Consider the following 27,992-nt stretch of genomic DNA (forward strand, 5'->3'; position numbering starts at 1 on the left):
CGCGATATACGTATCCAGCAGTACCTTTTCATCATGGCGGCCAATATGGCGAGAAGAACTAGTCAGTGTATTTTCCGCTCCTCGAGAAAGATGTTCTCATTTCCTATGCGTCCTAGAAATACAGATCAATTACGGATGAGTAGTATCAATACTGAAGGTAGGTCATTCGCGTAAACTTTTTATTTTTACGATCTTTCACGCTAGGTAAGGCAGCTGGGACCGTGCAGCAACGCCTGCATTCAGATCTAGAAACATGGGCTGGGCTACGAACTGATTTAGTTTTAGTTACACTTAAGAAGTAATTCCTCCATTGTACATTTGTTTACATAATGGGGGGGGGGAAGGGGGGGAGTCATACATGTAGAATTCACATTATTTTTTCACTCCTAAGATCTCGGTGGTAATTCTTCTTTCTGTCTGCTATACTAGTCTTAAAATGTTAGTGTGGAGAATTTGGTAGAAGGTCAACTGATAATCCTCTTATTGGCATTTTTCTTAATTTCTCATCACCTGTCTGCTTGATTCTTAATTTCTCATCACCTGTCTGCTTGATATTGTAAAGAGAAATTTGGTCTTGGTCGCTTATGTAAAGTATGAAACGTTAAAATTAAAAACATGTTTAAAGACATATCTGTATTTCCTTTGATTTCATCTCAGCTTTTGGAGCCCAGGATATTGTTGATCAGCCTAAAAAAAGGAAACAAGTCAGGAGGATGCAATCTGTTATATGCAAGAAAAATAGGCATGATCCTGCAATGGAAAGAGCAGCCAGAGAAGGATCTTGTAAGTCATGCCACAAAGTTTTTGTATAATTATGTAAGGCTGGAAATAAGTGTTTATGATACTTGAATATTAGTATATGTGAAGAGTTGTGGACAAAGCAGTTGCTGCAATTTATTCAATTATTTATTTCATTCTTATGCCGATAGTTTCCTTAATTTTCACATGGAAGCCTCCTTTTGGATATTTCACCTACTTGTAATTGCTTGGTTTATATGATGAAGCTTATTTTTAATCCAAGACTTTACTTTGAACAGTACTTATTCCGCTGGAAGCTGTTCAAAAGGAGTGGAAATCAAAGAATGAATTTTCTATAACAACAAAGCTAGCCAAGCATTATGGCATTTTTAAGCATATTTTCAATGGAGAAGAGTTCACAGCAACAACTAGGATGTCAGTAACATTTGGAGAAACAGATCATGTGATTCATGGAAATTTTTTGACACCATCTCAGGTACATCAAATTAAATGTCTTAGCAAATGTATTGCTACTGTAAGTGAAGTGTATTAGAGTTCCCAGATATGATTATGTCATTACTGATGTATTCTGGAACCAGTGAAATAATCTCAAAGATCATGGTGCTGTGGGTTAAGAAAGCTGATGATGAAGTTGCTTTCAAGTTAATTTTTTTTCTTCTGTTATGTGTTGAGCAGTGCAGAGTTGCATGCCTCACTGGAATAGTAAATCAATTTTAAAACAAACTATTCAATTATGTGATAACTTCTGTTCAAATATTTCCTGGTATGCCTTTACAATGTACATTGTAAGAGGATCAGTCTAATGGACCAATTGATGCAACAGAGAGTTTGTGTCTATTGCTTGGAAATAAAGGGTGTTTGTATGGTCATTGTATTTGTATTGTTCTTGTAAACAGTACTTTATATTGATCTATTCTTCATGGATTGATTATGAATTACTGGTAATCTCTGTAGGCTACTACTCAACCAACTGTCAGTTACACCTGTGAAGATGACAGCCTCTGGACAGTGATATTCACCAATCCAGGTAAAAGACATATTAAGTGTTGGAGTACAAGCCCCTGCGCTTAGAGTTACCACACCTGAGAAAAAGGGTTTTGAAAACCATATTGAATTTCCTAAACACCCAAGGCCTTTCAGAAATATGAATTCCTATTTGTACTGAGTTGTAAAATAAATTCTTTTCTCCATGTTACATAGAACTTAAGTCAGACATTCTTTTAAAATGTAACTGGAAAAATGCTCTTTATTTTTAATTTTTTTCTTTTTCATTTCTGATCTGCTCTAACCCTTTGAACCCTAAGAGTGACCAGCATCCTATTTCTCTTTACAGTATCATCCCTGAATCAAACATTTAGGTCATGAGAATAAAGGAAATGATCACCAACTGAAGAAGCTCTTGATTGTTAAACAAATTCTCCTTGTTAGCACCTTAGGAAATGTACACTGTATAGGGAACAGTATGGAGAATATCCATACTGATATTAGGATGTTAAGGGTTCATTTGTAACTTTCAAATTTGTGCGAATTGGCAGTAGACTTGATAAAATGCAAATTCTGGTAAAAAATTTTGTATAAGTAACAACATGATTTTGAGTGCAATTTGGTAAATTTTTCTAAGACAACAAAATTGCATGAGCCTGTAGAGCGAGTGCTATTTGCAGTCTGAATTGGCAGTAGACATGATAAAATGCAAATTCTGGTAAAAAATTTTGTTTAGGTAACAACATGATTTTGAGTGCAATTTGGTAAATTTTTCTAAGACAACAAAATTGCATGAGCCTGTAGAGCGAGTGCTATTTGCAGTCTGAAAAATTTACAAGTGCTAATTTACATGGCATTGTAAGTGAAATCATGTTGTTACTTGTTAATAATTTACATGAAAAATGTATCACAAATAGTCAAGAGGGACAAAATTTGGCAATGCATACTATTTGTAATTTGCACTCATGTTACAACTTTTCACTCGTGTTACATGCAAAATTCACTTGTTTTCAGCCAATCAGATGTGCATGATTTTTTCATGTATAATATTAATTTAGTTATTACATATTAAAGTTTTTGTCATAATTAATTTTATAGATGGTAACTTGATAGAGAGAGACACAGAATTTTTACATTGGATGGTGTAAGTTTTTTATCTATTCATTTGTCTTTTTATTGATTAATCAATAATGTATTATTTATTATCATTTTGTTGACCATTTTCTTTGAATTCCTTTTCTAGTTCAGAAAGCTAGTGCTAGCTAGTGTTTTCATAAGGCATACAGCAAAGATTGTTTTGAAATCCAAGTAAAATTAATACACAGATGTCTTACTGCAGTTACCTAACCTTACTTCTACTACCTCCTTTATTTAGTGATTTTCCTTACTCTCTGATTTTAGGTTAAAGAATTTGGTATTGGATCAACTGATAATCTCCTAATTGATATTTTTCTTCGTTCTCATCTCATCACTTGTCTGCTTGATTTTTTATTAACCCTTTAACTCTCATGAGTGACCAAGACAGAATTTCTCCTTAATGCATCAATACAATATCAACCAAATAAGTGATGAGAATAAAGGAAAATATCAATTTGGGGATAATTAGTTGATCCAATACTAAATTCTCTGAACTAACATTATGAGAATTGTATGTTTAACAGTAAGGAGAATGACAAATTTGATCTGGGAGTTAAAGGGTTAATATTCATTGTAAGGACAAATTCTGTGTTAGTCGCTCATGGCAGTTGAAGTGTTAGTAGGGAAAGCATTCTTTTTAAAGAACAAAATGTATTTGCTTCATCAGTGATGCAAAATGTTGAAGACTGTAGTAGAAAACTAAATATGGCATAACATGTATGGAGATTTTAATCTTTCTTTTATTGCAGTGTCACCTGATGCATTTTGTTTTGTTTTCAGAGGAAATATTCCTGGCTCAAGAATAAACGATGGTGATGTTCTTTGTGATTATCTTCCACCAGTGCCAGCCCATGGGACAGGCTTTCATAGATTTGTTTTCTCTCTGCTCAAACAAACTGGCAAATTGGATTTAAGAAGTCATGTCTGTATAGATGGAAGGTATGATTAACCCAGTTTAGTCAGGTTGTTGAAAAAACATAACAGGAAATGGTGACATGAAGCTTCTCCTTGGGAGTCATGTTTCAGAAGCCCCATTGTAACTTTTGACCTTTGATAGTTAGAATGCATCATTGGTTTTTTTTTTTGGTCAAAAAAAATTTACTTGTACATGTGCATCTAGACCAATTGAAAAGATAGATTTGAATAGGCAGTGATTGTTTCTTTAAAGTTATGGATGCCTTCTGAAAAGGTTAGCAGAGGTACCACTCTTAATCCTTGACTGTAAGGCTTAAGAGTGGTACAAGGTTTAACCCTCTGCCCCCTAAGAGTGACTAACATCAATATCTGTAATTTCTCGTCACACCATCACCCCTGAATCACACATCAAAGTGGTGAGAAAAAAGGAAATGATCAATAAGCAAAGAAGCTCTTGATTGGTAAACAAATTCTCCTCGTCAGGAACCTTAGGAAATGTACAGAGAACAGTATGGAGAATACCTATACTGATGTTGGGGTGTAGAGAATTAACAGTGTATGGTTCACTCTACAAAGATTGACATGGGTGGAAAACTAGCCCTTTATGTAAAACCCCTTTTCCAGGGCCCTTGCTCTTGGGACTGATTACTCTGTCATTAATTTGTTAAATACTTTGTAGTCTTTTCTGTCAACACTTTCTGTCATCCAGCTTTTCAGTATGGATTTAAAAATTTGGAAAAGTTTCCAACACAAGATCAGACTGCAAAATCTGCTGCTTTTTCTCTAATTCATTTGTATATCAGAGTTAATGAACAAGTGTGATACATTATTTTCAAATGTCATTAAGTATTGTATATTCTAAAAGTATGATTTTCAATTTTCAATTTTCAACAGAGATATATCCAGTCGCACATTTTCTACAGCAAAGTTTATATCTGATCATAACAACAACTTGACTCCAGCTGGACTGTGTTTCTTCCAAGCTACCTGGGATGAGAGTGTTACTCAAACATATATGGAAAATTTAGGTATGGTGTCTTTTTTAGTATTTATTGAATGTAGAATTTACTTAGTATACAAGGTGTGCATGTTGACAAACTTAAGTCATGTTGACTTAAAAGGGATATCAACTCCTATCATCAAACATTTTAGCTTGTGCATGATTTGTCTAAAGGCATGATTTGACAGAACATTCCCCTCTAAAACCGGGTGATATTTGGGGATATCACCTAAGTGATATTCCCCAATTTTCAAACCTTACATCCACTATGACAAATCTTCATTTACGATTTAATTTAACCCTTTAACTCCCAAGATCTCAATAGTAACTTTCCTTACTGTCTGCCATAAAGTTCTTGTGATGTTAGTTTAGAGATTTGGTATTGGATCAACTTATAATCTCCTAATTGATATTTTTCTCTATTCTCATCACTTGTCTGCTTGATATTGTATTGATATTGTAAGGAGAAATTCTTTCTTGGTCAGTCATGGGAGTTAAAGGGTTGAGATGGGAGAGCAGGAAGCATTTTGTGGTTGTTACAGAGGAAGGAAATATTTAATTGTTCATAAGGTTGTACCAGAGAACATTAAAAAGAAAACATCTCACACAGCATGGGAAGCTTTTTGTTAACATTTTTTCATACGCATTGCAATACATTTGAAGGACAATAAACACAATAGCCTCAATTTTGTGCAAAAATATTCTTGTATATTTATCCTTGGACATAATCTGTTCCTCCAAGCTCACAGTTTTTCTTGAGCTTCTAGAGGAACTGTTCACAATGCATAACAGATAATGTCTGTGGACAAATATCCATGCATATTTTGGCACAGAAAAGAGGCTATTTTTTATTTACTGTAACCAGTCTTTTAAATAAAAACTTTGAATGTCTTAGCAGTCAGCAGACCTTTTACATTTGAGAGTGATAATTATTATTATGCTAGTGTGCCCATGTAGTCTCCATCTGTAAGGGTGTTTAACATGTCTATGCATTTTAGTGTCAAGATAGCAGGGCTAAGTGGAAGCCTAGTTTATGCAGACCTTGACTTTGTGTAGTTCTATAAAAACCCCAAAACAAGGTCGCTTTCAAACCATCATCACTCAAAAATCAATCAAGGATCCAATTAAATAAGTGGTAACAAACCCCGCTGTTTGTTTGTTTGTTTGTTTTTGTGCTTTTTTGTTTTGAGCAAAGATACCTGTCATCCAAATGAACAAAGATAGCAATCCCAATATGTATAATGTATGACTTGAGTGGCTCCTCTTGCCTGCTTAAAAAGCCAGTCATCTTCATGTATGCCACTTGTAGAGCCATGAGTGGGTAGCCTGTAAGCAGGTTCTTATTCTTATCACTGGAAGTTGTGAATTTGGGGAGAGGTTTGCAAGGGTGTGGCACCATGTAAGACCCTTTAAAGACCTCTCATTGGCTCACATTGCTCAAGGCCAATGATAATGTGTTAAAAATGAGGGCCAGCTTGAAAGTCTTAAATAGGGTGTAAATTGGTGTCTGTGTCTCAGACTGACTGTTATTTGGGTGTTGTATATGAATCTCATTAGATTCCAGCTGAACTCAGAGGTGTACATGAATAAACACAAATCCTGAGTTTAAGAGAAAATCTTATATCTGGTGCATAGTTTTGTTTTTGATGTACTGTTTTTTTGCTCTCATTCTTATCATAATTATTGTCATAATTATTTTGATGATTATGGCTATTGATCCAGGGATCAAATCCATTTTTCAGGTATGACAGAACCTGTGTTTAAGCCTAAAGAATTCTTAACACCTGAACAAATCAGGAAAATTGTTATCAGAGAAGTGTCTGAGAAGAAATACAGGAATATGTGAAATCATTTACAAGGCTGGTGAATGATGACCACAACTTGTAAATATCATCTGTAATAAAAATGCTCTTCCTTCACACTGTTTCAATGTAAATAAAACAATTCCTTAAACATTCTTACATGAAATTTGTATTTTGTTTGATCTTCATGCAGTTAAACTTATTTTTTCCTATACATCATATTTCTTGTAAATCCATCTAGAAAATTTGGAGATATATAGAGGATATTACACCATGGTCAGAAGATATTAATTTTATGTTGGAGTGACTAGAACAATGTCTTGCAAGTGAGAGCAACAAACAAGTGAGATATTGTTCTTGCCTCAAGAACATAAACTTTATATCTTCAAGCTAACATTTAATATACTCTATTTATTAATAAATATACATTATGATTATAAAGATTGCTTGTATTTTCACGAGTGTATCATCCTCTATTTCTCTTGTCTCTTGTCTTGTTGCATTTTTTGAGAGAATCTCAGATTGTTGTTACGGTGTATTTAAACTGAGAGAAAGAATACTATACTGCTACAAACTCAACTACTTAATTAAACCACAAAACATAAGATAATTCTTATTTAGAAGTGACTCCTGGAGGCCCTACAATAATCATCCTTTTAAGACTTACTTAAACTCACTAAAGACTCTTAAGTCAGCTAAAAACATTCTCATCCATATAATAAAGCATGTCAATTTTGTTTCATTTGATATGTACCAATTCTTGTAAATTTTTCTGGTCAGTTTGTTGATGCACAAGGTGTACTAAATAATCAGACTGTATGTATTTATGTTTGATTACTTTGTGTCAAAAATATTTATACAGATGAGCTAGGTATACCCCACAACATCTAAACCAATGGAAAGTTATCCGAGTAGAGTTCACTTTAGTTTGATCCTCATGTCTGTGTTTTCTATCTCAGCATTCCAATTTGACTGATAACTTGTACCTTGGCATTGATAATTCATGTTGTTATATACCAACTCAGTAAACTTTCACTCAACAAAACAAGCACTGTGATTGGTTAATTCTTGATCATGTGCCCCTTGATCAAATTCAAATGTATCCCAACAGTGATACAATTGCACAGTGGTTGCATGTGAGCTGAATACAACAGCATGTTTTTACCATATGATTGTTTAAGGGAAAGTCTAAATATACAACAAAGCACTAACTGTATGGTCCCTTGGGAAACTTGTTAGTTTTGTTTTCCCTCAAGTCCTGATATTTCCCTTAAGTTTGTCTCTGGAAATGTCAGGACTCTTGGGAAAACAAAACTAACTGTTTCCCTCAGAACCATACTTCAAACTTCTGCAAACTCAGAGGGAATTATCTTTTTTAGCAGATTGTTTAAAAAATATCATACAATAATAATTAATGAATTTGGTATGTACGTAATATCATGAACTATCAAACCTCATGTCTGTGTTATCTGCCTTTGGCTTTGGCAGATAACTGAGACCTTGACATTGATAATTCATGATGTCATGCCCAACCTCATCCAATAATTGCTATGGAGAATGAAAAATATCAGTAATCATATAATGTTTTTTTCACAGACTGTGTCCCTAATTTCTTCCTAGCCAGAGGCATTATCTGGAAATATACCATGTTAAATCACCAGATGAGAAATGATTTCAAAAATAATGATTGACAAAATGCAACACTGTGTGATAACTTAAAAATATTTTAATATTGCTCCAAATAACTTTAGCTACCTGGAATGATTTAATTCATTAGGTTTTTGCCAATAATACAGTTACATGTCAGTGCATGTGTTGTGCCAATCAATTCAAAGCTTCAGCATACCCCAAACAACCCATGACCATTTGACCATTGTCCATACCTGGATGGGGAATTTGAACCAGAAGGGTCAAGTGTTTTCAGTGGAATGGAAATGGAGTGGAATGGAGTCTGAGGTGTTTAAAGGTAACTGGTAGGTGATAGTTCAATTTCACATTGAAATGGCTTAGAAAAAAAGATCTTGGGTTTTAAAGCTCAGTCAATGTGTTACAGAATATAATTTTTACACAATCCATATCCTCAAAAGTTCAAATGCCCAAAGGGTGCCTGATGGGGGGAGGGAGGGAAGTTAAAGCTTCAAATTGGTTGACGCATAATATGCAAGTTACCTGTTAAATCCATGCACATGGAGTTTTCTGTAGATTACATCTAAGGTGACTGTTCGACTGTTCGTCTGTTCTTCAAATCAACTAAAATGATTCTATTTGAATATCACATTGTAGCCTGAATTCTCTAGTCGTAGCACTAATTATAGAGTAATTTCAGTCCTCAACCTGTTTAGTTGACTATCATTCATTTGTAGTTGTTTAAGAGGTAATTTTTGATACCATTGGGTACTGGAAGTGAATTGATTTTATTTCCTGGCACACTGTGCAAGATCACCACTCTGCACAAATGTTGCAAGTCAAATCTCATGGGCATGGCCCAAACTCGAACCATACTATCACTGTAACCAGCTGCTACATACTGTTGGGATTTAGAAAAAGCAATGGAGTAAACAATGGTATTTTGAATCCTGAGACCAAAAGGGCTAGGTTCTTTTATGCATTCTAATAAAAACAGTGAATCCAGAGTTTCAGCCCCAAGCATAATAATATTGGCATCTGACGTTCCAACAGCAATCATCTTCCCGTCAGGAGAATACTGACAGCAGTGCAACAGTCGGGAAAATGATACTTTACGTTCTTTCTCCCGCGCATAGCGCAGTTCTCCAGCATGGGCACTTGAATGAACTTCAACCTTGTTCCAGATTTCCACGCGACCGTCCTGCATACAACACGCAAGCACCTCGAATCTCCACGCAGGATTAAAAATACTCCAGCACACATTTCCTCGGCATCTTCTCCTTAAAACGGTCACGACATCCAGATTTTTGCTGCGTAAGATACACAGTTGTTCTTTGGAAGTCGAGACAGCGAGGTACTGACCATCCGGAGAAAATTCACAACGGGTAACGAAGCCACAGAAGTCTGTTATATCGCGTAAAACAACTCTCGCCTCGATCTGCATGGACTTCACGTTCCACAATCGCAACTCGTTGGTCTCCCTCATACTGTGAAAATCAAGAGAAGCAGCGCTAACAATGTGACGAGCATCTGGTGAAAACTTACAGCAAAGTGTTTGACCAGTCATTCCATTGCAACAAGGTTGAAATTTATCCACTCGCTCTGCGATTTCAGCATAAGAACTTCGGTTTCGTTTGACAAGCGCGACTTCTCCTTGTCCAGAATTAGTAATGAAAGATACAAGATTGCCGTCGGATGAGATGTCACACTCTTGCGAGTGGTAAGTGAGGAGTTCCCTTTTGCAGGACCCTGAGTTGATGTCAAATTCTCTTAAATGGCCACATCCGATATCAGGGGTAAACGGTCCACAAGGAATCGGTGTAGTTGACGTCAAAAGCAGAGCTTCGTCGTCTGGCGAAAAAACACAACAGTGAACCTCTTCGTGAAACCTTCTGGGTTGTTCATCTTCTTCATCTTCGTCTTCTAGGTTTCTTACAGAACCCCGATAATGATGCAACTCAGCAACGATTCGGGGAAAATTAGAGTATACAACGCTTGTATTTCCCTCGACTGATCTCCTCAACGGCCGCACCGGTTGATTAGGATATACGGCAGGTGTCGGTTTATCGATCTTCTTTCGTGACTTCGTCAGCTTGTTACCCATTTTGATATCAGCCAGGAAACTTGAACGAAAACCTCTTATTTTCAGAGTGCGTAGCAGTGTCTTCCTTACTTTGAGAAGGCAAAGAAACGAAAACTTCCGTAGGCGAAGTTTGGCGAATCAGGTTGTGGCAACAGCTGCTGTACAACAGGGAAGAAGTTGGTGCTGTCAACAAAAACAGCCGATCGCTTCCATCGTAAACATGACAGTTTTCAAGGGTAATTCCGCTGTACATTAAAATCGATGTAAAGCGAGGGCACTCTTAGACAGGGATGTTGGGGTATAGTACATTATAGGTGTCTCATTTTTATGAATTATCTGTTAAAGATATGGCCGGTCAAAAGTAAAAATTTGTTTTATCCATTTTGAAATAACTGGTGATTGCATCCTTGCAAACTGATTGTCTCTCATCTGTGCAATTTAATCACGAATCGCACCATTTAATGCTCTCTTCTCCCAGCCAAGCTGAAAGATTTACTGAGACTTAACAACCTATCAGATTGCAAGCCCTATTAATTTGATTAAAGTAACTAATCAAATTTCAGGAAAATAAAAGACAACTTTGGTTAAGTCTAGTTATGAGCAACACTATCAGTCTACTTATGTCAACTCTTATTTATATTACTCTCTGAGGCCCAGTTGTTCGAAGGCCAATTACACCTGTAATGCCAACACAGTTAAATTTTAATCCAGATTTCTTTATTTTTTTGTTCAAAGCCTTTGTCTGTTATTTTACCTCCCTTCTTTTAAGAGCATCCATGCTGAATTTTCTTTTAAAGCTGTCAGATCTAAAATAAAATTTTTACACCAACAGTGGGTTAACTTAACCCACCTTTGAACAACTTGGCCCACTTTAACTGGGTAGCAAAATGAACAGAATTAGTTTTTAAAAAATTGTGGTGAGCTTGAGGCCCACAGTACTTCTACCCAACTGCCCTTCAGCAGGGTCTCTCCATTTTAGGTAGAAAACTTAATGGAGCAACAAATAATATTCTTTAGAGTCCAAGTTGATTGATTGCCAGTGTGCCACAGCCTGGCAGCTGGACAGCTGTTTCCACCTGGTTATTTCTTATCAGCATTTTGGTGTGACCACAAGAAATGCAACAACCAATAGCAGTGCTGCTGTCCAAAGCTTGAATAAGCTACATGAAACACGTAGGAAGCATAATTTTCAATCCAATTTACATGAAACATGTGGGAAGCATAATTTTCTACCCAATTTACATGAAACATGTGGGAGGATAATTTTCTTCCCCATATTTGACTTGTTTCATCATCACTCAAATTTCTATTCTGAGTTTTTTAAAACTATTTTTGTCCAAAGAATGGAAAATTCAAAATATAAACATTATCTATCTTAGTTAACCTAGACAATAATTTGAGAAGATATTGATTGTGAGTATCAGTGAACTGAGTTGTTTAATTTTTGGTGAATATCACTATATTTAGGTTGGTAGAATTTGCTTTTTAAAACCCTATCAAAGTAAGGGTGAGTAGAATACCTTTTTGCTTAAATTTACAATTTACTGTTACTACTCTATCTCAAATTGCATATATACTTAAGCTGTGGGTTCTAAAGTTCACCCAGAACAAAGTTGAGAATTTTTCTTGCATGTTTTGAGATAGAATAAGAAAAATGGTAAGTTTGAGCTTGGTGACGACATGGAGAAAGATGCTTTTTTTTTGTCATGTCACAAGCATGGGACAAAGAAAAATTCTGATTACATACATGAACTTCATTATGGGCCTTGCTCACCAGAGTCTCTATGGCTCAGTGATAGAGCATCCAAACTGCAGAGCTCAAAGGTCTGAAGTTCAAATCCTCATGGGGAAATAGAATTTTTCTTTTCCCTTTGTCCCAAACACTTGTGACAAGACCAAAAACGTTTTCCTCTACTTCTTTACCAAGCTCAAAACTTACCAACATTCCTATTGTTAACAAACATGGCACAATCGACATCACTGATCCTAGCAGTATGGAAGATGCATGTCATACATGAAGTTTGTAATGGGCCTCGCTCACCATAGAGTCTCTGCGACTCAGTGGTAAAGCATCTGGGTGAGGAATCCCAAGGTGCAAGGTTTGATTCTTCATAGGAACTCTGATGTTTCTTTGTCCCACACTTGTGATAAATGAAAAACATCTTTCTCTTTCTTACATGTATCCAACATGAAAAATAATTTGAAAAGGTATTTGGGGTGGGGGTGGGTTAGGGTACAGATACATTTCTGTATCAGAGAAATAAAAAACATTAAGATAACTGTGACTTGTACTGAAGGACTCTACCCCTAAGATATAAAATGGTGCATCCTGAAGACTCATTCATTTGTAGCAATGAGATTTTATCATCAGCAAATTTTGAATTTTCCTCGTAGTCTTGTTGAGAGAAAATAATGTGACTTGCAGGTGCACATTAATAACTCCATATAGTTCAGGGTTGTATAAAAGGGCTGGAAGCTGGGTACATTCCCTGGCTGCTTAGCAAGGTTTCACCAGCTTCTCTCATAGAAAGTCATGTCTACTTTTTAAAAAACTCCCTCTAATTAAAACCAAGAAGACCCTGTAGTTGCCTCAAAATAAGGAGCTGAATTGTTGAAAGCACCATTGGCACTAATCCAGAATTAACTGCTGTGGCACAGTCAAGAAACTTTCTTAGAGGACGTCAATCAGGGATTTCAATAAATCAGATTTAAAAATTCACCACATTATCATGCCACTCTACCTGCCCCATGAATGACTTAACAACAAATCTTTTTCAAATAAAGGTTAAAGTTTTTCTTAATCTCATTGAAACATGTGTGGTAGTCTTACACAGTAAATGACTCTATAAACAATGTTGACTAGGTTCAGTTGCAGACGGCACCAAAGTCTGAATCATATGGTCAAACTTTTTTTTCTGGACAGGACTACCCAGGCCTCAAATTGTTTTTTTTTCCAGAAAAGAGGTCTCCTTGTCTCATAATATTGAAATATAAAACAATTATTTTACAACAATGATTTGCAATGCACAGCTACTTCAACTTCAACCACCCACTATTTCTGAACAATCACAATACAGCCTATCCTGAAGAGCACATTTATGGTTATGACATTTTTCATTGACTGAAATGGTGAATTGTTGTGTAGCAAGCTGAGATAAACTCCAAGTCCTCATCAATTAATCTGTACTGTGACTGATCTTGGGTGCCCAATTAAATTATTACTTAAACAACAAAACTCTTTTTCCAAAATACTCATCATACAAAATGTATTAACTCTTTAACCCTAACATCAGTAATCGTATTCTCTATACTGTTCTCTAGTTATTTCCTAAGATGCTGACAGAGAGAATTTGTTTAGTAATCAACAGCTTCTCTGGTTGATGTTCATATCCTTTACTCTTGTGATCTTACTATTTGATCCAGGGTAATATTGTGTCAGACCAATTACATGCTAGTCACTTTTAGGGACCACAGGGTAAAACTTATGGAGAAGTCTAATAATTAAGTAAAATACCAGTTAAATTATAATCTAATTGCTTTTTCCACTGTCTGGCTCTGAAAAAGTTCTATTTTTTATACTTGAAACTAAAGATGCTTTCCATTTTTCTTCTGGTACAACCTTGGCCCACTCCGGTACAGCTGATGAGGGAAGACTAATTCCTGACATCACCTGTCTGATGAGATCTACTTGTTCTGAAACATCAAAGATCATAATACATCAAAACATTTTTGCTTTCATATGATTGGTCCAAAAATGTCATATGACTTTAAATACCCTACCTGAAAATTGGGAATATCAAGCAATATTCTAAAACATTTTCAAACAGTGCGTGCAAAAAATATTTTTATAAAAGGTGATTCAAGATGTGAGAGTTTTTCTCTTGCAACTGAAGAAATGAACTTGTTTATCAATTAAGCTTTATCATAGAGCCAAAAAAAGTTAAAATTCTCTGAGTTACACATTATTAAGAACATGAGGTTTCTTTCAAAAATTTTTTTGCCCTATATGCTGCAAAAAATTGATTTTTAAAAATAATGAACACCTTGGCCTTAAAGTGTTAATCAATACAAATATTCAACATCTGACTCCCTCTTGAATTTGAACTTTTGAAGAGTGGTTTGTTCTGATTCCCGCCCTTCAGGTCAAAAATTGTGTTCACATGCCCCAACCAATTTTTTAATAAAAGGCAAAATCAGCAGCTGTGACTCTCTACTTTCTACTCCCTTGCAAAAGTAAGCTATTTACCATAAAAACCCCACATTTAAAGATATAATGCTTGTATGCTGCTGGAAAGACTTGACACTAGTTGTTCACATTGACACTAGCTCCTCACATTCCTCACCCATCAAATTCATCATAATCCCTAATCTACAATTACAATTGGTCTTTCTGCTTGCCTTGTTTCATTTCTGGCTCAGCACTTCTGTCAGCAGATGATGATGATGATGATGATGATGATGATGATGATGATGATGATGATGATGATGATGAGGTACTGCTTTCACTTGAATTAATAATTACTGCATTGTTTACATCTATAGCCTCCTCCTCCCCTGTCTGAGGTTGAAAGTTAATATTTTTATTTGTTTTCTGTTTGTTTGAAGTAGGTTATTGAGCTGTAACAAAATAACTTCCCTTTCACCAACTAGTCTCTTATTTGTGTCTTACAACAGAGTTGCTGGAACATTAGGCTACTCTAGCTAAAATCAAAATGCCTGGTATAGGCCCTTGAAAGCATACACCAAAAACAATAATGTGTACCTAAAGTTTACTGTACTGGAGACTCGACATGCACCATTTATGAACAAAAATAAAAGCTTTAATGATCAAAACATGTTAAAACTAAATTGCAGTATCTTGAATTCCCTTTCCTTGGTTGATTCTCAGTTTCCTTTGTTTCAGTTAACCTGGTTGTTGGTAACTTGGGTCAAAAGGCAAAGGAAAATTAGGAAACTTCGTAAATGAAATTAAGAGTCAATCTGCAAAATCTCCGAGAAATTTCCAAGTGACGTGACATACAAGAGTCTGCCTATTAAGCTTTTCCGAATTGCAAGCTGTTTGCTCTAGGAAAAATCAAGACAAGGAAAGTTTCATTAGCAAATTCAATGTGTACATACGTTAGCTAGCCATTGCTCTGCAGGTTGTAGCCCGTCGTTTTCATCCTGAGCCAGTTGAATATAGCCTTGATTAAGATCATCCTCACCGTCTAAGTTGTCTTCGTCGTCACTACTGGAGGTTTCCATGATTGCTGGTACCACTGACTCGTCCTCTTCTGAATCTGAATTCTCTCCTTCTCGAGGAGCATCCACAGGAGAAATATGCAGGGGCATTGCAGACTTTTCTTCGAGAAAATCGGACATCGATAAGTATTTAGCTTCCTTCGGCCGACATTTTGAATCTTTTCTTCGGCGTTTGAAGTTTCGGGAACTGGGTACAAGAAAGTAGGAGGCCCGCAATGCATGCGTAATAATTACAGTCGATTATGAGTCACCATGAAATGAAATTTGACAATTACATGTAAGGTTATGTAGCACTTTACGCTCCTTCAAAGACTAGCATGCCGACGAGAATCTTGCCATAGGGCATACCAGATCATATTTTCGTTTTTAGATGAAATTGTTCTCCAAAAGTTTCCGTAACCGCTGAAAATACCGTTTAATGGAAAAGAAAGAGAGAAAAAAAAAATCTCTATTTGGACCCAAGATATTCCCTGATAATTGTCATCGCACATTACCTGTGCCAATATTGAAGTTCTAGAGGATTTTTGTGCTTCGAAGAACAGATTATGTTGTTATGTTATGAAAGTATTTCAAGTTGCCCTACGTGAGATTGAGCAATGAAAGGTCGGTGCCATTCTCTATTGTGTATTCATCTCATAATCTTACGTCAGAGCAACTTGAAATACTTACATTCGGTTTGATAAATTATTTATGTCCCTAACCATCAGCAGAATTGTTGTGTATTGTTATGTTGAGTTACTCTTCAAGATAATTTTGAAGAGTGCGGGAAAAACGCTTACAGATACTATTAAAACAAATTTACTGAGGAATGTTGACTTTTCAATGCTCTTCGCGAACCTTTATAAACAAAAAAGTTTATCTCTTATTTTGAATAGAAAACAAACAATTTTTAAAAAAGTTCCATCATTTTGAACAAGAGTCTTGAAAATTAGGGCATATCACATATGGTTCTCACCGGATGTTCCTCAAATTTAGCTGTGTTATTTGACTCTAGAACTGCTTTTAGGCTAATCGCGGTCGAATGTAAACTTTTGATGTATGATAGACCCCTGCAGTCCTTTGTTTTTCGCTGAATTTAAAAAGACTGACTCTGAGCTTTTGAACGGGACATAATTTCTCTTTTAATAATTAATCTAACACATATGCATAAATGGCATAGAGTTCTATTTGAGTAAATATATCCTGTTTCGATGTAAATCAAACTTCAGAGCTTTTTCTATGTTTTCTGTGTTCTTGAGATTAGAAAAAAAGGAAACCTTGTGAATAAGTTCTAGACTGGGGATCAAGGTACGGTGTTTCTGAACAAAAAAAGAAAACGAAAAACAAAGAATGTTTACCGAAAGGAGGATCTTATAACGGGGAGGGAAGGATTCACACGAATGGAAACATTTCTGACATTTCTGCTGATTTCATTGATTTTTTTGCCTTTCCACTATTGCCAAGGTAAGTATATTCAGCTTTCGAATAGTTTGAAATTTTTCTTTTTTTAAATAAACTTGTTGTCTTGGGTTTTCAGTGGTATTCAGGTTAACAAGCATTTAGAGTGAAACTATTATGAGGAAAATTGCCAAGTTCGATCAGATTTCGTTTCATCATGGGTAGCGACCTTTCTCAGATAACTTTTAGGGTGAGAATGTATAAAAACCAAAATTTTGCATAAGTGCGTGTTGTGTTTTTCTTGTTTTTTTTTTCTCAGCATAGATTAGAATTCATTCAATGAAAAAATCTCCGAAAATTCCCTACAAGTTATATTTGAGATTTTTTTGACAGAATCACTATAAAAAAGAACTTTCTTCGGAAACGCGTTCAATTCATTTCTTGTAGAAATTTTGAACTTATGCTAGTCATTTTCAGTTAAATGTCTTATACCGTTGACGTCTTTCCTACACAAAATTTAGTGTCAAAGATCACTATTATTCGGGTAAAAAAGGGTTGTCTAAAAAACCTCGATAATCTTTCGAGTACTGGGATGGACAACGTTCTTTAAAGAAAGATACAGATATTGTTTCTCGCGCTGAGATCACAAAAGGGAAGATACTGACGTTCTTCTTCACCCCAATTTTCATTATATTCTTTGTTGTGTTATGTCGATGAAATCATCAAATATTTATCACGCCCATGTTTGAGAAAAAATTAAAATTTTAGCAAATCAAACCTTGCTGAAAATTGTTCTATTTTTTCTGATTATCAGACGCCAAAATAAGTTTTTATTTTTGTTTGTGGTACTTCCAGTCGAGTAACGAAGTTTCATTTATGGGTTTTTTCTTTTGAAAAGTTAAATTTCCTCACGAATATCGCCTATAAAAAGTTTACAGTTCTGCTTGACGAATCACTTCTCTTCTTGAAATTCAAATAGCCGAGATGTTACGATATTGCTGCAAAGGCTGAACGGCGTCGTTAAAATGTTTTGGGATACCTTGCAAGTTCGCAAATGAAAATTTTGCGTCAAATCGACCTTCACTCGAATCCAACCGATGAATCAATCCAATGTATAAGTCCGCTCTTCTTCTCCTATATGAAAGAACTTGAGAAAAGAACCTCGTATAGTTTAATCGTTTTTATATTCAATAAAGGGGGTAAGTTTCTAAAGAAACTGTAGCGCTGCGTCGGTGGGAGAGTATACAACTGAGTACTGAGTTGAAAACGTAAATTGGCCACCGTAAAGGGTAAAATAGCTGACGTTTCGAACGTTAGCCCTTCGTCAGAGCGATTGAGCGATTTTATATTCAATAAAGTCAACTAAGAAAATTTTGCGAATTTATTGAAAAATAACATTTCACCAATTTTTAGAAGAAGTACGCTATCGTGATAAGAAATGGTTTGAGCGTGACAGACTGACGAGTTTTAACCGCTCACATAATGACGAGAGTACGAAGGAAATAAAACTGATACTCCATTGTGGTACATCAATCCTTTTATCCCCAAGATCTGATTTTTAATTCTCCCATCTAGTTACTATATATTTCCTTGTAAATTAGTTACGAGAATTAGATGTTAGATCAAGGCAATGACTTTTACGCGATAAGTCCGGGTATTCTCATTACCTGTTTACTGAATAACGTATGGATATTATAGAGAGTAGTCACGTGTTCATCACCAGTGGAAGGCTTAATGCGTCAAGGAAGCTGTAATACAAAAAAGTGGTGAAGTAGAAATAAGGGTAATAGGACCGAGAGAAGTCCAACTTGGTCTCAAAAAATTCGAGTGATTAACACAATCGGACGATTGCGAGGCGGAAGTCCTATTTGTCAATAACGAGTATGATTACAGACAGAATTGAATTGCACGAAATTCTGTTACCAATTAACCATCACCGTCACAATTCTGAAAAAAACAAATACATTTAGGGACAAACATCTCCGGTAGCGACAATGTCTAAAGTAAAAAATTCCTCCACTTTGAAAATTCCCCTGGTTATTGTGATCAATTCTGTGATTGGTGGATTAAGCAGAGTGGACTAGCTATGATTGGCTACTTAAACTGTCCGATTTCTGCCAACTGTCAGAATTCCCTGTACGCTTACAACTGTACAGAATGATCAGCGAAAAATGAAGCAGCTAATGCACCAATTACATTTGAGGAAATTGTAATGGTCATGATCAATGCTGAAATAGCTGACTAGTCCACAGTCCTCTCATCAATGTATGGATCGACTCTTGTATCAGTTTTCCTCATTTTGACGGACGGCGATGGTCGTCAGGTAGCTCTGTCACGAAAAGACACCACTGCCTCGGCTCTCAAGATATCTTTCAGGGCTGAAGGCCAAGGTGCAAAAAACAATCTGTTATAAGTTCGGATAATTTCATTCAGTTGCTGCAAGAGAATATCTCTTGGTTGCTGGTAGCGACAATTTCTTGTACTGCTCACGATTAACTCCGAAAACTCACCACGACTGGCAATCGTAACTGGCTGTCCTTGAGGTTTTCGGCTGGTCTACCTTTCGATCTTCGTCTTTGCTTTACCTCTCCGAATAACATTCTGTGTGTCTTCATTTTTGCTTTCAAAACTGTTGTCTTAGTCAAATAAACCACTACTATAATTTGAGTTTCTTTAGAGATATCAGATAACACTAAAGCCACACCCAGGAAGTTTTAGAGAGGATAATTATAATTTTCTTTTTCACTTGCAGCGCTAAGGTTTCGGACAAATATCTTCGTTACCATTTACGAAGAGAAACAGCCAGGTTAGTATTCCAGTTTCCAAACAGTCATTTCCCATGTTTTCCCTCCTCACCAAAGTTCCTCCTTAATATGATTTACAGTCATTTTGATTAAGTTTCTAATTAGCTCTTTTAAAACAACGACCAAAGGAATAAAGCGGGTATGTAGTGATGTGATCTGTATGTTGGTTATAAACGAAGGCCAAGTACCCTGAATAAAGTCTCGTCATAAAATGTTTGCATCGACCGGCAAAGTTTTCGATGGTTACCTCCAAGCAAGCCTTGTTACATCTTTTATCAAATTCAAATGCGATCGATAAGTCGTAGTTCAACTTTGGTTTTAGCACGAATCTTAGTAAGGTTTAGTAGAACCATTCCAACAATAAGTAATTTCAATAAAAAAGTTAAAACAAGTAAAGTTCCTGAAGTGGAGAAAAATACAAATTCAGACACTTAAAAAGTGCTGGACGTTGTTCTGAGAGGAAACAGCTCTTGCGAACTGATGTATCAGATGAAAATGACCATCACCGGCAAGGAAATCGTGTGAAGCCTTATGGTAGAAGCGCACGTTCATTCGGTTACATTTAAATCCAAACAGTTGATCTTACCAAATTCCCTCCCTCCCCCTCTTGCTCATCAGCACTCAGTGCCGTATGTCAATAAGGTACCTTTTTGTTCTTTAAGGCTCATTTGTGGCTCGTGCAAGTGCTACTCCAGATCCAGTAAGATATGAGCTCAGTAAAGATGCCGCGGACCTTTTTGCTATAGACAACACGACAGGCATAATAACAATCGAAAGACGCTTTGATAGAGAGGTTTGTGGACAACAACGTTTGCTTGGAAGAATTTGATGATATTAAAGACGAACTGATACTAACATGCCCTTTTTGGGACGGCGGTAGTACGCAGAGAAAAAAGGGAGTAACCAATTTGTATAGTTAACAGAGCATTTTTGTATTTAATTTTTAGGCTGAAAGTTACACAGACGGGTCATTCATGGTGTACGCCTTTGATGCTGCTGGCAATAAGGTAAGTATAAAAACTCTTATCATTTTTTTAACTGGAAGGAAACTTAGTTTGATATATGGCCTTCCGGTTAAGAGGAAACATTGAAGTAAATTTTTTTCATGTTCAATGTTGTCTGCTTCACTTTCGAGAAACTATAGATTCTAGGTGAACATCAGGTTTCTTAGTGACTTCCTTTTAATTTGAGCCTAGAGTTATACTAAATATCTATAGCTACTCATCTCGTCATCTCTCGCTCCGTTATGAAATCTTGTTTTTTTTCTCCATACGATGAATGGCCCGCGTGCCTTGCTCTTTGGCCAGAAATCCGAGTAGAAAAACTTCGATCCGTAACTTATAGTACGGGCCTCGAACTCGATTAGTAAGAGGCATCAGTTTAAACGTTTGTATTTCTTTGTTTATCTTTTTTATCCCAAACAGGCCTCAACCACAGTTTACTTTTGGATTCAAGATATCAATGATAATTCGCCACGCTTTCTAAGCCAACACTACAATGTTACTGTTAAAGAGGTAAAAGTACTAAGTTCTTCACAACAGTACCGTCACTTTGTTATGAAATATGTTATCTGTCAGATTGGAGGGTCGCACGGTGATTAATTATGAATAAGGTCTCGAAAATGCTGCGGGCTGAGGCAGCATTACCAAGTCAAAAGAAAAGGTTTTACACCATCTCCACCGATCCTAAGTTGATAATAAACTTATTCATTATTTTTCCACTCCCTCGCTAATCACCTGAACAATTATTCACCCTTTCCACAACGCACCCAAACTCATACGCACCTATTGCGTGTAGGTAATACAGTAAACTGTGACAAACCAAATGTCTTAAAACTGCCCTCGAAGGCTGAATGACCTCACGAAATAGCGTTAAGTAGCGTATTGTATAAATTTGAGCAAAATGGTCTTTTTCAGTTTTTGTAAACAAATTAAAAAACCATTAATTTAGGCCATTCACTAAACCATTACTGTAATTATAAGCAGAGATAAGACCGCATTAAGACCTAATCAGTTTGCAAGGTTCGTTACCTTACCATCTTGCGGGAAAAAAATTAACGAAACACGAGATCGTACTACACAGAACTCTTTTACTTGACTGTATAGCTGTTTAAGTCAATCTCGATGTTTCTAGCATTAGTCGACTTCGAGGAATATTTCTAATCACCTTGGATGTGATGTCAATTCATTGCTTTGAGGCCCTTCCCCGGCGTGACTGTTCAATTTGTTACGATTGCGGTTTCAATCTTTTCAAACTCTATCAGATTGGACTGTGGATTTGTTCTGTACTCTCAAAACCTCCACAGCTCAATTCAAACAAACAATCCGGAACAGGCCGTTAAAATTTTGAGGTTTTCTTTGCATACCGACGTGACATCGTCTCTAGCATCCTAGTTTCACTAGATATGGCCATTAATTTGAACTTATAATCTCTGTAAATTTTTTTCTTAGACATGTGACGTTGATCGACAGATATTCTCCACAACAGCTTTGGATGAGGATTTTGAACAGAATGCAGAAATTTTCTACGAAATAGTGGATGGAAATGAGGTTGTAACTGCTACCTAACATTTCGGTCACTCAACTCATTCAATTAAGTTATTGCAGGTAATTTAGTGTTAACAACTGTGTTGAAAACGTAAATTGGCCACCGTGAAAGGTAAAAAAGCTGACGTTTCGAGCGTTAGCCCTTCGTCAGAGCAATTGGAGGAATTGTGGGTTGTGTATGGGTTTATGTGCAGAAAGTGAAGCTACGCTTAAGGAAAGGCCGCAAACTGCCATATGCTGTTTAGAATGAATAGGGAATCATATGGTAGTTTGCGGCCTTTCCTTACATCTAGGCAGGTCGGAAAGCCGCAAAACACTAGAACAAAAATTTATCTTCCAAATCGGCACCTTTAATCCCCACGGAATCAACGAGCGCTTTTCATTCAACTAATTTATACCTGTTTTCTCGTCACCATATTCCCACCAATAGCGTAGCTCCACTTTCTGCATATAAACCCACACACAACCCACAACTCCTCCAATCGCTCTGACTAAGGGCTAACGCTCGAAACGTCAGCTTTTTATCCTTTACGGTGGCCAATTTACGTTTTCAACTCAGTTGTTAACACTAAATTTGCTGCTGTACTCTCTCACCGACGCAGCACCACAGTTTCTTTAGAAACTTTCCCCCTTTATTCATCAATCAAGTCATTAATGAGTTTAGGAGCTGTATTCAACTAGATATGCTTAAGAAGAAAGTACCAATTACGAGTTTCTTTCATTTGATGTTTTTCAACAGGATGGAATATTTAAGCTAAAGGATGCTTATCACTGCAATGTAATGTTGGTAAAAGCTCTGGACTTTGAGTTGAGATCCTCATACGAGCTCAATATCACAGCCTCAAATGTTAGTTCACCTTGTTAATAATTTTAGGTACTCAACATTCTAAGCCTTGGTGGATCTGCCTGTCTTTATTTCATTTTGTCTGTCTGTCTGTCTGTCTGTCTACTGATCTGTCTGTCTACCTACCTGTCTATCTGTCTGTCTGTCTATTCGTGTCTATGAATATGTTTGAGTCTCATTCCTCCACTATAAAAAGATCTTCCTCTCTAAAAAATAGTACTGGTAACACTTATTTACAGTTTCACTGTAAGTCCTGTGAAAACTCTACAGAATGTCGTGCTTAGAACCAAAACTTTTTACATTTTGTATGTAGCTAATAAGCAATGGAGTCAGAACTTTGAAATGTATTTGCAATAATCATGATGAGACGATTTGTTAATCTTTCACGTTCTTATGTGAGAGATTATTCAGCGTTAATTGATTTCCGGTTGATTTTTTGCGATAAGTGACAGATGATTGAACAATAGGATCATATTATATATTTAAAATGAGAGAGACCAGAGCGTGGGACAGAGATCGGTGAGACGAGAGAGAGGGAGGTTAAGTTGATTTTATAAAATAAAACGTGAAGTTTCGGAACATAGCAGATTCTTTAGTCTCATTTCCGACACAGTGGCACCTCCGACGGGACGCGCGAAGCATGGAGGAACTAACCAAAGAAGCAGAGGCTAAATTGCAGATGTTGCTGTACACTAATGGAAAAACACGTGGCATTGTGGAAAAGGGAAACCTAGGAGCGGTCGCGCGACATCGCGACAACCTACAAGCATTAGTAAAAGAAGTAGACGCGCTTAAACTAAAGGTTGAACAGACCATGTTCAAGGCCGGGAAAAGTGCAGAAGACGTTGGAAGTTGGAGCAGTAGCATTGAAGAACCGATCGCCGAAGCTGACGAAGAAGTTTCGCGACTAGAAAAATGGCTCGTGGAGACGAATGGAGAGATCGAACATCGAAAGCACAAGGACGAAGAAGAAAGGAAAGCCCGTGCTCGTGAAGAGGAGCTTAAATTCGAAAGAGAGCAAATGGAGATGAAGCTAGAATTCGAACGCCAACTGGAAGAGACCAAGGCAAAACAGCAACCTGTTGAGAAGGTTAATCAGACTGAACAAAGGACAACAAAGCTACCGAAACTACAGATCACAAAGTTTAATGGGACGTATGAAGCATGGCTGCCATTCTGGAACAAATTTCAAGCTGAAATTGATAAAGCAAGCCTTGCGTCTGTGACCAAGTTTGCATACCTAAAAGAGCTGGTAGATCCAAAGGTTCGAGCGGAGATAGACGGACTGCCTTTCACAACAGAGGGCTACGAAAGGGCAAAGAATATCCTCATCGGCGAATATGGGAAAACGAGCGAGATCGTGAATGCGTACGTCCAGAACATCGCGAATTTGCCTGTCATTACAGGAACACAACCTGCGCCTATCCACGAATTTTACAAGAAGCTCGTGTACAATGTGCAATCTTTGGAGACACTGGGCAAATTGAAAGACGTCACTGGAAATGTAAGGAGTGTGCTCGACAAACTAAAGGGTGTAAAAGCAGATCTAGTGAGAGGACAAGTGGACTGGCAGGACTGGGACTTCCCACAGTTGATAAAAGCTTTGAAAAGTTGGAAGGAAATCAACCCCATTGGGAACGGCGCGGATAATGCGGGGAAGCAAGGTGCTAAATTCCGCGATCGCGAGAAAACATTTCACGCAAACGAAACTACGCCAACACAAAGAGGGTGCGTCTACTGTGACGCAACTGACCACAGAGCTGTGAATTGCGACAAGTTTGTGACAGTTGGAGACCGCAGGAAACAATTAGGACTGAAACAGCTTTGTTTTAACTGCACAGGAAGTCGACACCGTGCTTCTGAGTGCAAATGCCGTTCTGGCTGCCAGATCTGCAGTCGAAGACATCATACGTCGATCTGTGACAAACATACATCGCGAGACCAGCTGATGACCACAACGAGCGCAGAAAGGAAAGGAGTGGTGTATCCTATGGTAACAGTGGACGTGAACGGTGTTAAATGCCGAGCATTGTTGGATACAGGAGCCGGAAGTTCCTACGCTTCATCAACGCTTCTGAACTGTTTACATTTGCGCCCTATCCGTCAACAATTCAAGCGCATTGAAATGATGTTTGGTACTTCAAACAAAGCGATAGACATCTATGGCCTACAAATTCGAAGCGTTGATGGTAAATTCACCTTGGAAGCCGAAGTAAACAAAGTCGACCGCAAAGAGTTGTTGACATTGGAAAACCCAAAATGCGCAGAAATCGTGGCTCAGTTTTCTCATTTGAAGGGCGTAACCACAAATGATAACGACGAGAAAGCGATGTTGCCTGTTCATCTGATCCTTGGAACAAACGAGTACGCTAAGATCAAAACAGGGGCAAGACCAAGAGTTGGGCGCTCGGGAGAACCAGTAGCAGAATACACGAAGTTCGGCTGGACGATCTTGTCACCTGGAACAGAGTTAGATCTCAGCAACATGTTGTTAACGCAAACCTCCGCAATTGATTACGAAGAATTGTGCAAGTTAGACGTCTTGGGGTTGAAGGACAATCCAAGTGGAGACCAGGAAACCGTTTACGAAGAATTCAAAGAGCAACTAACTAGGAGTTCAGAAGGCTGGTACGAGACGAACTTGCCCTGGAAAGGAAATCACCCCCCCCTACCGAACAATCACACTGGAAGTTTAAAACGTCTCAAAAATCTCGTGCGGAAGTTAGAGATACAAGGCGAGCTGGAGAGGTACAACGACATTATCCAGACTCAACTGAGCCAAGGGATCGTAGAACACGCTGACGAGGTGGTCAAGGACGGAAAAGAGTTCTACATTCCTCATAAAGCGGTCGTGCGCGAGAATGCAGAATCTACAAAGATACGCATTGTTTATGATGCTTCTGCAAGAGCTAATGCAAGTGTCCCCTCACTCAACGAGTGCCTCGAAATCGGCCCTCCACTACAAAACCAGCTTTGGAACGTGCTGGTACGAAATAGGTTCTATCCCGTGGCAATAGCTGGCGACTTAAAACAAGCATTTTTGCAAATTCGCGTCCGAAGAGAAGACCGAGATGCCTTACGCTTTCATTGGATAAAGGATCTGGCAAGCAAACAAGTAGAAACCTTGCGATTCACTCGAGTACTCTTTGGTTTGGCACCGTCTCCATTCCTCTTGGCCGCAGTTATCAAAGAACATCTACAGCGATACAAAATGGTGAACCCGGAATTAGTAGAGGAGATAGAGCGCAGTATGTACGTGGATGATTTAATCAGTGGTGGGGAGACAACAGAACAAGCGTTAGAAATCAAGATGACAGCCACGACCATCTTTGGTGAGGCGACTTTCAAGCTGCACAAGTGGCATTCCAACGATCGGGAACTAGAAGTTGAAACTGCGACTGTAGATGAAGAAAGTCAGAGTTACGCCAAACAACAACTAGGAACCAGAAAGGGCGAATCAAAACTGCTAGGAGTCCCCTGGGACAAAGAAAAGGACGAAATTCAAGTCAGCTTCCCGATTTCAACCGCTGAGCCGACAAAAAGAGGTATTCTTGGAAAAGTCGCAAAAATCTACGATCCACTCGGTCTGGCTTCACCCGTGACCCTCTCCGGAAAAATGCTCTACAGAGACGCCTGCGACACGAAGATCGCATGGGATAGGCCCTTACCAAGTGACTTACAAGCCAAAACAGAAGGAAAGGCCTATCTTGCATTGTACGCGTGCAGTCTTACCCGAGGATTATTCCTGGAAGTACTACCAAACCTGGCAACCAGTGAATTCCTAAGAAGTCTAAAACGGCTCATCGCGCGCCGTGGGCGTCCGAAGAAGATATATTCCGACAATGGCAAAACCTTTGTTGGCGCTGAGAAGTGGCTCAAACAAGTTATGCGTGACGAGAAGACACAAGATTACTTAGCACATGAGAACATCAAGTGGCAATTCAACCTCAGCCGCGCCGCTTGGTGGGGAGGACAGTTCGAGCGCCTCATCGCACTGGTAAAAACAGCTTTAAACAAGACTATCGGATGCGGAATGTTGACCTGGACAGAGCTGTGTGAAGTGGTACTGGATGTGGAGATTGCTTTGAATAATCGCCCTTTATGTTACGTCGAAGACGACATACAGTTACCCGTGCTTACCCCTAACTCACTGCTATTTCTTCGATCAAACCAGCTACCAGAACTGGAACCACACCATCTAAGAGAATTTGATCTGCGTAGAAGAGCTAAATATTTGCGAAGGTGCAAGCAGGCTTTGTGGACCAGGTGGACTACCGAATATTTACGAGGGTTGAGAGAACGACACCGGATGAAACACAAGGGTCAAACCACGCCCTTGGCCAAAGGAGAGGTAGTCATCATCAAGGACGAGGAACGAAATCGCAATAAATGGAAAATTGGAATCGTGGAAGATCTGATTTCGGGACGAGACGGAATCGTTCGAGCTGCCAAACTTCGAGCGGGGAAAGGAACACTTGAACGGGCGGTACAACACCTTTACCCACTGGAGCTGTCCTGCGATCGGGAGAATGTACAGGCTCCTCTACAGCTCAACCCCTTAGCCCCGACATTCAGGCCCAGGAGGGATGCAGCGGTAGCCGCTCGTTGTCGCATTCAAGACGCGAACATTGATGCTGATTAGAGATATTTAGGAACACTGAACTGATATACTGGACTAACTTTCTGTCTCGTTCATTGAATTTCAAATTTTATCGAGCGCGCCATTCTAGTGTTTTTCTCCGTTGAGAAAAACAGGGGAGTGTGTGAGAGATTATTCAGCGTTAATTGATTTCCGGTTGATTTTTTGCGATAAGTGACAGATGATTGAACAATAGGATCATATTATATATTTAAAATGAGAGAGACCAGAGCGT

The 27,992-nt window shown here is 37.9% G+C and overlaps 5 protein-coding genes across 8 annotated transcripts in view; 3 read left to right on the forward strand and 2 right to left on the reverse strand.

The window, feature by feature from the left end:
* The first annotated feature begins 29 nt into the window (after positions 1-29).
* On the forward strand, positions 30-6,809 carry LOC131795556 (large ribosomal subunit protein mL38-like). The gene is made up of 8 exons (XM_059113137.2): positions 30-157; positions 658-783; positions 1,038-1,234; positions 1,714-1,786; positions 2,842-2,887; positions 3,661-3,819; positions 4,690-4,823; positions 6,538-6,809. Exons 1-8 carry the CDS (start codon positions 34-36, stop codon positions 6,639-6,641), a joined length of 963 nt encoding a protein of 320 aa, XP_058969120.1. The 5' UTR covers positions 30-33; the 3' UTR covers positions 6,642-6,809.
* A 168-nt stretch (positions 6,810-6,977) lies between these two features.
* On the reverse strand, positions 6,978-10,542 carry LOC131795555 (WD repeat and SOCS box-containing protein 1-like). The gene has a single exon (XM_059113136.2). The coding sequence runs from the start codon at positions 10,325-10,327 to the stop codon at positions 8,951-8,953; it is 1,377 nt and encodes a 458-aa protein (XP_058969119.1). The 5' UTR covers positions 10,328-10,542; the 3' UTR covers positions 6,978-8,950.
* A 2,532-nt stretch (positions 10,543-13,074) lies between these two features.
* On the reverse strand, positions 13,075-15,706 carry LOC131795551 (male-enhanced antigen 1-like). Of its 2 annotated transcripts, XM_066163360.1 has the most exons (4): positions 15,425-15,706; positions 14,773-14,864; positions 14,705-14,739; positions 13,075-13,999 (listed from the first exon to the last, which is right to left on the reverse strand). In XM_066163360.1, exons 1-4 carry the CDS (start codon positions 15,665-15,667, stop codon positions 13,836-13,838), a joined length of 534 nt encoding a protein of 177 aa, XP_066019457.1. In that variant the 5' UTR covers positions 15,668-15,706; the 3' UTR covers positions 13,075-13,835. The 2 variants fall into 2 exon arrangements, with proteins under 2 accessions (XP_066019457.1, XP_058969117.2); XM_059113134.2 differs by having other exon boundaries at positions 14,705-14,864.
* Positions 15,707-16,724: 1,018 nt separating this feature from the next.
* LOC131795547 (protocadherin Fat 4) overlaps positions 16,725-27,992 on the forward strand; it is a 33,635-nt gene continuing 22,367 nt past the window's right edge. For 2 of the 3 annotated variants that reach the window (XM_059113127.2, XM_059113128.2), the window contains exons 1-7: positions 16,725-16,990; positions 19,677-19,730; positions 20,391-20,521; positions 20,676-20,735; positions 21,153-21,242; positions 22,179-22,277; positions 23,014-23,121. In XM_059113127.2, the coding sequence (XP_058969110.2) occupies positions 16,927-16,990; positions 19,677-19,730; positions 20,391-20,521; positions 20,676-20,735; positions 21,153-21,242; positions 22,179-22,277; positions 23,014-23,121 (606 nt within the window). In that variant the 5' untranslated portion in view covers positions 16,725-16,926. The remainder of the gene's footprint in view (positions 16,991-19,676; positions 19,731-20,390; positions 20,522-20,675; positions 20,736-21,152; positions 21,243-22,178; positions 22,278-23,013; positions 23,122-27,992) is intronic. The other variant, XM_066163273.1, reaches the window with a different exon arrangement.
* On the forward strand, positions 23,669-27,989 carry LOC136279459 (uncharacterized). The gene has a single exon (XM_066163275.1). It carries the CDS (start codon positions 23,759-23,761, stop codon positions 27,758-27,760), a length of 4,002 nt encoding a protein of 1,333 aa, XP_066019372.1. The 5' UTR covers positions 23,669-23,758; the 3' UTR covers positions 27,761-27,989.

This window comes from Pocillopora verrucosa, chromosome 3 (assembly GCF_036669915.1).
Source record: "Pocillopora verrucosa isolate sample1 chromosome 3, ASM3666991v2, whole genome shotgun sequence".
NCBI lineage: Eukaryota > Metazoa > Cnidaria > Anthozoa > Scleractinia > Pocilloporidae > Pocillopora > Pocillopora verrucosa.

Excerpts from the sequence above, each read along its gene's own strand:
- LOC131795556 (XM_059113137.2), top strand. The coding sequence starts at position 34 with ATGGCGGCCAATATGGCGAGAAGAACTAGTCAGTGTATTTTCCGCTCC. Across the intron at positions 784-1,037 it reads AGCAGCCAGAGAAGGATCTT|TACTTATTCCGCTGGAAGCT; the intron begins GTAAGTCATGCC and ends TACTTTGAACAG. Across the intron at positions 2,888-3,660 it reads GAATTTTTACATTGGATGGT|AGGAAATATTCCTGGCTCAA; the intron begins GTAAGTTTTTTA and ends TTTTGTTTTCAG.
- LOC131795555 (XM_059113136.2), bottom strand. The coding sequence starts at position 10,327 with ATGGGTAACAAGCTGACGAAGTCACGAAAGAAGATCGATAAACCGACA.
- LOC131795551 (XM_059113134.2), bottom strand. The coding sequence starts at position 15,667 with ATGTCCGATTTTCTCGAAGAAAAGTCTGCAATGCCCCTGCATATTTCT. Across the intron at positions 14,865-15,424 it reads CAGAGCAATGGCTAGCTAAC|ACAGGGGAGGAGGAGGCTAT; the intron begins GTATGTACACAT and ends TTTCAACCTCAG. Across the intron at positions 14,000-14,704 it reads TGAGCCAGAAATGAAACAAG|AACAAGTAGATCTCATCAGA; the intron begins GCAAGCAGAAAG and ends TTGATGTTTCAG.
- LOC136279459 (XM_066163275.1), top strand. The coding sequence starts at position 23,759 with ATGGAGGAACTAACCAAAGAAGCAGAGGCTAAATTGCAGATGTTGCTG.